The 7,620-nt window shown below is 41.7% G+C and overlaps 1 protein-coding gene across 1 annotated transcript; it reads left to right on the plus strand.

Moving 5' to 3' along the window:
* The first annotated feature begins 449 nt into the window (after positions 1–449).
* On the plus strand, positions 450–4,942 carry cipcb (CLOCK-interacting pacemaker b). The gene is made up of 4 exons (XM_028397452.1): positions 450–831; positions 1,320–1,491; positions 1,578–1,750; positions 2,379–4,942. Exons 2-4 carry the CDS (start codon positions 1,383–1,385, stop codon positions 3,294–3,296), a joined length of 1,200 nt encoding a protein of 399 aa, XP_028253253.1. The 5' UTR covers positions 450–831; positions 1,320–1,382; the 3' UTR covers positions 3,297–4,942.
* The last annotated feature ends 2,678 nt before the right edge of the window (positions 4,943–7,620 follow it).

The raw sequence follows: 7,620 nt of genomic DNA on the forward strand, positions 1-7,620 counted from the left end.
CTGAGATTTGAGTTGGGTGTTACCAGATACTATAATCATCTGCCTCCTTGTCCTCCACATGGCTGTTAAAACTAGCCTGCCTGCACGTGACTACGTTTGTTCTGACTTGTGTTTACTTCTTCATACGTGCAGCAGAGAAGACATGCTCTGCCGAGGTTAGCTGCAGGACAACCATACTATTATGTAACACACCAGAAGCTCTCACGTCACTGGATTCCCCGACGGTACATTTGAGACGCCTGCCCTGTACAGTACACCTCTAACAGCAGCACAGTGAACACAATGTCCTTAACTTGCCACACATTTGGCAGTGGTCACGTTTTACAGCTGCTGGCGGCGCCGGCCAATCAGAAGCCAGAAAATGTGTCAGGTGGGCGGGCGTAGCAACCCAAAGACAGTGATGTAGGCGAAATGATAGATAAGACCACGCCCCCATATACCAAATATGGCGTAGCGGCTGTAACGAATAATCCCGTCCTTTGCAGTTTTGTAGTCAAGAACAATGTCCGGTAGATTAGCCGAGTGGAAGCTGAAGCACCGTCGGTAGCCCACTGTCCGCCGTGAAGCTCACAAAGGACCAATAAACCGCAGCTGCTAACGGCTCGTGCCACCGTGCTCCGCATGTGACCGAGCGGACAGGGGAGGGGCGGTCTCTGTCTCGTGTACGGTACCGTGGAACACCGAGTTCCAGTCAACGTAGCAGGGCGGCAGCTCCAACGGCTACACCGAAGAGACGAAGTGGAGACGCAGCCGTAACCTCGACCCGCATGCAGCCTCGTATCACTCGGCTTTGAAGAGTGCGTTGTTGTTGGAGCAGCACCACGGAACAAGGTACGTGTGTACGTTTGTGTTTTATGGACGTTTTTTGTAACAAACATTAGCTGTTGTTGAATTAGCGACGCCTAACATTAGCTAACCGAAATACCCTCTATCGTAATGTGTAACGTTTTTGCATTGTTGAAGTTGTTTCAAACTAGTTAGACCGCCATATTAATGCATATATGCTAATTTACTCATGTGTGCGATAGCTACGACTAAATACCTTAGCTTATCAAGTTACTGTTTCAAACTATTGGATATTGGTACTGTCTTGTTAGTAGCTTTACGATGACTTATCGCAGTGATATTTTATGACAAACATTTAATTATCCAAGTGTTGATGTCATATTTCTGTTACCGACCACAAATATGCCTTTTGTTTACATAACAATGCTAAAATAACACCGCACCATTTAATGCTCCCCAGCTGTACGTTAGTCACTGTGCATTTCAGTTGTTGGCGTGGAAAGGGTGCCTAAATGGTCCTGTCTGATTTCCAGCTTCAGCCTTTGATATGCTGATTTAGTTTGTCAGCCAAGGACACTGTCAATACAGCAGGAGAGATGAGTACCAAGAGAAAGGCGGAGAGTCACTCCAGGGCAGCAAGCCGACCTCGCATCATGAAATCTGGAGACTCCAGAGTGGATTCAGAGAGGGACTCCGGATTCTCAGGTTCAACTCGGTTTTTTTTTTTATAAACTCAGATTATAAACTATCCCTTTAGTCCACTCCATTTAACTCATCTGTTTGGCTTTTAGATGCAAGCTCAGAGCACACAAGCACAAGGGGCCACACGGACTCCGAGGATTCACCCCAACCTGTTGTGCAGCAGGGTGGCTCTGGGACTCAGCCGTCTCAGCTGGCTGTGGTGGGAGGCTCCTACTCCAGCCTGTCTCCCATGATCATCATGAACAATGTCTTACTGAAGCAGGTAGAGCAGGAAATCCTTACCCAACATTCACAGCAACTTCAGGGGATTACGATTATGGATGCCTCTTTAACTTTAATGGTCAAACACACAGGAAGGTTGTGGTCAAGTGTTACTGCACCCTTTTTTAACTTGAATGTGTCAGTGTGGTTGCAGTTCTGTGGAATGTGTGGCCATAAAAGACAAACAATGCATCACCCTGTCAGAAAACAACATTTATGTAGATATAGTAGACAAAAGTATTCATGCTATTGCAGGAGGTCTTTTCATTTGTTATTATTAATGGTTAGGGCGAAGTTAATAAGTAATAGCACAATTAGTATAATTGAATTAATGGAAAGGCCTGGCTCTTACCAGTATTACACTTTTTTTAAAGCTAAAAGATGCGACTTGATACATATGATATATAATATAATATATATAATATGAGAAGTAACTTATCTTTTGTAAATATGTAATATAGGTTTGTCTTGTAGGTCCATCATGTGTTAAACTTGTGGCTATTAGACCAATTTCATATGTCAATACCCAAGAGAAATCGGTTATCATAGGACAGCAGATAAGCAGTCAGGGCAAATTTGTATTGACCTGACTTTAAAAGCTCTCCATTTTGCCTTTGTTCCCTTCTCAGCCTGGAGATAATACTCCTGATTTGAAGCCCTGGGGTTTTAGTCCTACAGTGGAGGTGGTCCAGCCTGTGGTCCAGCAACCCCAGGTGGTCTTTATCCAACCTGTCGTCTCTCGTCAAGCTTCACCATCCACCAAAGGGAACACCTCTCGACACAGACACCCCAAGAAATATCTTCCAATCCTGAAATCCTACCCCAAGATCGCCCCACATCCTGGTGACAGCTCTAGTTCCTCAGGGAGAGGAACTGCTTCCTCCTCTTCTTCTTCCTCCTCCTCCTCTTCTTCATCTTCTTCAGGGTCAGAAAAAAGTAGCACCTTGACTTCCAACCACCGGGAACACTGTCAGAGAGAGAAGCAGCAAAGAAGTCTGTGTAGTAGTGCTAATACTTCTGGCTCAACCACTCCAAGTCTTCCAGCTATCCCCAGCAACTTGTCTCCTGTGCTCCAGAGACGACTGTCACTCCCCACAACAGAAACCAGCACCAGCAGTATTCCTACCAGAGAGGGGCCTCCGTCAGCAGTCAGCCAGTCAGAGTTTATGACCTTCTCTCATGCCACTGGCTCCAAAAACCAGACACTCCCAGGTACTGGAGCAGTCACCCCAGAGAACATCTCACCTGGAGAATGTGACCCTAGTGATAGCGAGGTCGATACAAAGAGGAAGCGCTTCTGCAACACTTACAACATTCTCAGCAAATCTGGCCTGCTAGATATCACACTTCGCACCAAGGAGCTCCTCAGACAGAACCGGCGCACCCAGAGCGATTTAGACCGGCTGAAAGAACACACTGACCTCTTCCTTCAAGCTGTTCGGAGTGGTGATACCAGCATCTGTGTTAAGCTACAGGCCAGTCTTCAGAAGGAGGACCGGGAGAAAGGGAGAGAGAGCACTGTTCAGGCCAGTTTAAAAGCTGATTAGACCTAGACTAGTGCTAGTGAGGGGCGGAGGGAGGGTGGAAGGGCGGCAGCGACAGATGGACCGAGAGTAACATGCTCTACAATACACAGCCACCCCGCCAGACTCTGAGACAGAAAGTGTGCTGTGACCTACATTTTGGCTGCTGGCCGCCTTAGGGCCCTGACACACCAAGCCAACCTAAAAAATAGTGCAGGTTTTTCTTCTATTAAAAGTCTCTCATTGTAACGTTATTCTGTAGGTTGGGGCCATTTGACCATCAACATGCACATACAGTATGTGTGTGCGCTCCTGGTGGAAGGAAATGTTTGAGGCAGCTCACGATGTGCTCTGACCTAGTAATGTTTAGCTTATAAATAATCAAAAATTGGTTAGAAAAAGAACACACATGGTTTATCTGCATATGTCTTGCTGTGTCAGAGTTTGATCTAACTGCCTTCAGTGGTGAGTTTTGGAAGTCTCAACAGCATGATAAGAACTGCCTTGTGCTCTCAGTGAAGGGCATTGCAAAAATCATAGATGTGATGTGTCTCACACACTTCTACAGACACAGAACTACTGTTGGCTTGGTGTTTTGGGGCCAAATCAGGCCAGAACCACAGCTCACTGTTCTCTTGGGCTGAAACTGTCTCTGTGCTTCACAAAAAATATTTTGCTCATTGGCAATCAAAACCTAAAATCCCTGAAAGATTTAGATTTAAGGCACAAAGGGACGAACACATGTGCAGCTTTTTTATTTAACTAAATGCACAATAGAGGCATATTGCCTACAAACTTAATCTAATCCCAGAGACTAGATATTTAGCAGCACATGAGATGCGTTTTTTTGTGAACACAAAATTTAATATAGTAGTACTATATTACTACTACTACTACACCAGAATGTCACATTGCATAAACAGAAGTAGGTTGACGTCGTTTCAACAGTTATACGATTTGTGGTAGTTTTGTTTTTTCACAGATGTGTTGCTTTACAGACATCTGTTCAAAAATATAATCCAATTGACTTCATGCAGCAGCTACAATTATGTACAATCTGTGATTATGACAGGGTTTAAGAGATGTTCTCATGTCACATTGAATGTGTCCAGGGCTTCCCGGGATGTTAAGCAGACAAACGTGCCTGAAGTGTCACTTGCTGCATTTTACAAACCAGATTTTTAAGAAATTTGGCTGGTTCGACGGTTTTTCAAGTTCCCATCATGTTGATGGTATCATGTTGATATTCATGTGCAAACTGGCTGGAAGTAAAGCTCTTAATAGACATTTACAGACCCTGATTACATCCCACGGTAAAGGGTGTTTCCTGTAGGTGAACCATATTTAACAGTGACTTGTGTATGGGGGCTCCCATTTTGTTTTTGTGTGTGTTTTAACTATAGTGTATTTCAATGTGGCAATATTGTCTAATGTGTGACTTGTCTACTTTTTGTTTACACCTGTATAAATTATACATTATGTGAACTTTTTGTAGTCCACTAAGACAACCATCAAGTCCCGTTTCTTGGTGACGACCAGCCATGGTGCATCAGTTTTGGGTCTCCTAAATGTTTCCTTTCTTAAACCATGTCCATATTTAAGAACAACTGTTGAGTTTTAGATACTTTATTGTTTTTTTGCGTATGTGTAACATTATGGCCTTAAAAATCCAAACTCAAGTGTACATCAGAGAACTTCACATTTGCACGAAAACAGTCTAAAGGTATCTGTGATGCAATTTCTGGGCAGAGTTTAATGGCAGCTATGGTACTGTCGCTCATTTCAGATGGTAGGGAGACGCTTTCTTTTGTACATGAAGTGCATTGTGGGTCATCATAAGCACACCACTATATGTATAGATGCTTGTGTACAACCATGCGTAGCTATTACATTTTTTAGTTCCATTTTTTATTAATATAAAATATGTTTTTAAGTTGTATATATTGAGCTGTATAATGTTATTGGACACTTGCTGTGCTTATGTTGGCTTAAAATGGTCAACATTACAATAATACATACCTTTTATAAGTTCATATAAAATTCTAAAGTTTGTTTTCACATGTGAATGAATTGTGGGTCTTCTGACACTAACTGCTAGTTTGAGGTTCATCCTGAGTCCACCCATTTTCTTTACTGCCTCTGTAAACGACCCTAACATTACTGTGGGTTTTCCAGAACCACAGCCTCCTACAGTCGTCTTCACACAAGCCTTTCTTCACATTCATTCTTCTCCATTATTTTAATCAGTAATATCAATCAATATCAAAACTGTGTTTTACTGGTGGTTCTTATCCCACAAACAGCATTTTTCCCCTCTTATGTTTGTGTCTCCCTTTCCAAGTCTTTGTACTTGAGGCAGCTGCTTTGAGAGATGATTTGGGGTGTTTGAGGTTGTTTTGGCTGTAGATAAAATTGCTGTCATCTGCTTTCTCTGTATCCTTATAAGTGCTTGTGTCTTCCCATAATGATAAACTTGGTTCAAGCAGAAGAGAGCAGCTGATTTGGGTTTGTTTGCACAAACACAGAAAGGTTTTCAGTTAGAAACATTGGACTGCTGCAGTAGCAGTGTCACGGTGACATTTTGATGCAGTAGCAAGTTAAGTTTTTGAAACAAATATTCAGAAGACCCACAATCCATTTCTGAACTTGTATAGTTGTGTGTTTAACTACATATCTTTTAGTGTGTAGGTCATACAGCATCCATTGTAAGTCTGTCTTATAGTTCTCCAGAAGCCTCTAGCTCAATGAATAATTGTTAATGCATGGACAAAGAAACAAGTATGACCTTTAATACAGACAGCTGTGACAGCTCCTCTCTTACTGTCAAGGGTCAGTGATTTGATTGAATACCATGTGTCCTTAATGAAGGCCTTACTGAGCGAGCAAACCCACCTGGCCAAGCACAAATGCTCTTTTTTATAGCTGTCACATTCTTCAGAGGTGGGTGCAGTGCAAAATAACCAGTTTGTTTTTGTCTTTTTTTCTTGGACCAAGAGCATGTCTCACACCTTTACCTGAGCTAACAGAGTTCATTTGAACTGCTTTGCTGCCCTCACTCAGATGAGAATCAGAATTGTTTGATTGCCCTCTAGATTAGGTCTTGTGGTTTAGATGCTGGTTCGCTGCCAGTGGAATAACTGATGAAATTTTTTGCTAAAAATAGCACAGCAACACACAGCCTTCTTTATATAGGCCTGCTGCCACCACTTTTCATAGTACACTTATTTATCATCAGCTCGCAGTAACCTAACGTTTGATTTTGTTTACATTTGTCAGCATCATTCTGATCAGTTACACGATGGACTATTTATTGACTGAAGTGTGTTTTAAACCACGTGTCTGTTGAATAACCTGAACGCTGTATCATGGGTTGTTATATTTCTGTGGCATGATCATGCTGTGTGGCTACACTTTTCTGTTTCTAACCAAGATGTTTGTTGAAAAAGAGTAAAGACTGGCTTTGCTTGTACAGTAGGACACTTAAGCAAGTTTGTAACACTGGACTAATTTAACCATTTAAATACTGGCAGCTTTGTTTTGATCAGTGCATGCCAGTTTGCCTTTTTTAATTTTAAAGATGCTGAAAATATTTCAGTAGTACATCAGGAAATAATGGTCATTAGACAAAAATAAAGTGTTTTTTATGTGAATTAATTAAAGGAATTGTTTTGGGAAAAGATGAATCCGGTGGAGTTATGCAGACTGAATGTAAGTGTGGCATGCTGGCAGTCTTTTGTGTTTTGTAAAAATGTAAATTGTTGAAGTCCACATGGGAGTTGCGATTAGGAAGATTTACCAAAACATGGTTTTTTTTGTCTTTCAGTGTAAAAACCTCTGAGGACTTGTTATTATCAAAGATCAGCAAACTATAATTGAGATAAGCATTTGATGTACCACGCTTTAGGGATTCTTTTGTACGTTTTATGTTAGAGACTTGTTGCTTGTGTAATAAATGTCATTCCAAAGAACATGCTGGATGGGCTGTATTACCTCATTTACAGTATAATGTGTCCTCCTTTGCATTTCTCAGTTTTAAAGTTAAAACTGTATGTAAAGTATCTCGAACTAGCTTCACTTGCTTTGTCGTCGTTAATGACGCAGTGTGATTATTGCCTGTTGGCGAAGCTGTAGCCACCACTTAGCTCTCCTAGGTCCAAAATTAAACTGTGGTCAGAATTTAGTTAAAAGTTATCTTTGATATTTTTAAGTTTGTATATATTTATTTTATTTTAGGATGTTTTATGGTTATTTCAAACTGTTCCCTGACTAGGGCCCTGCCTGTAGGTTATTTAAGTATTCACTTATTCCTTCTATATACCTCTGAAATTGTGCTACATAGCACTTTCTC

This window comes from Parambassis ranga, chromosome 24 (genome assembly GCF_900634625.1).
Source record: "Parambassis ranga chromosome 24, fParRan2.1, whole genome shotgun sequence".
NCBI classification, from domain to species: Eukaryota; Metazoa; Chordata; class Actinopteri; family Ambassidae; genus Parambassis; species Parambassis ranga.

What these genes read in the sequence shown, in the direction of transcription:
- cipcb (XM_028397452.1), top strand. Translation starts at nt 1,383, where the DNA reads ATGAGTACCAAGAGAAAGGCGGAGAGTCACTCCAGGGCAGCAAGCCGA. An exon ending in GAGGGACTCCGGATTCTCAG is followed by an intron (nt 1,492 to 1,577) that starts GTTCAACTCGGT and finishes TTTGGCTTTTAG; the next exon opens with ATGCAAGCTCAGAGCACACA. An exon ending in ACAATGTCTTACTGAAGCAG is followed by an intron (nt 1,751 to 2,378) that starts GTAGAGCAGGAA and finishes TTCCCTTCTCAG; the next exon opens with CCTGGAGATAATACTCCTGA.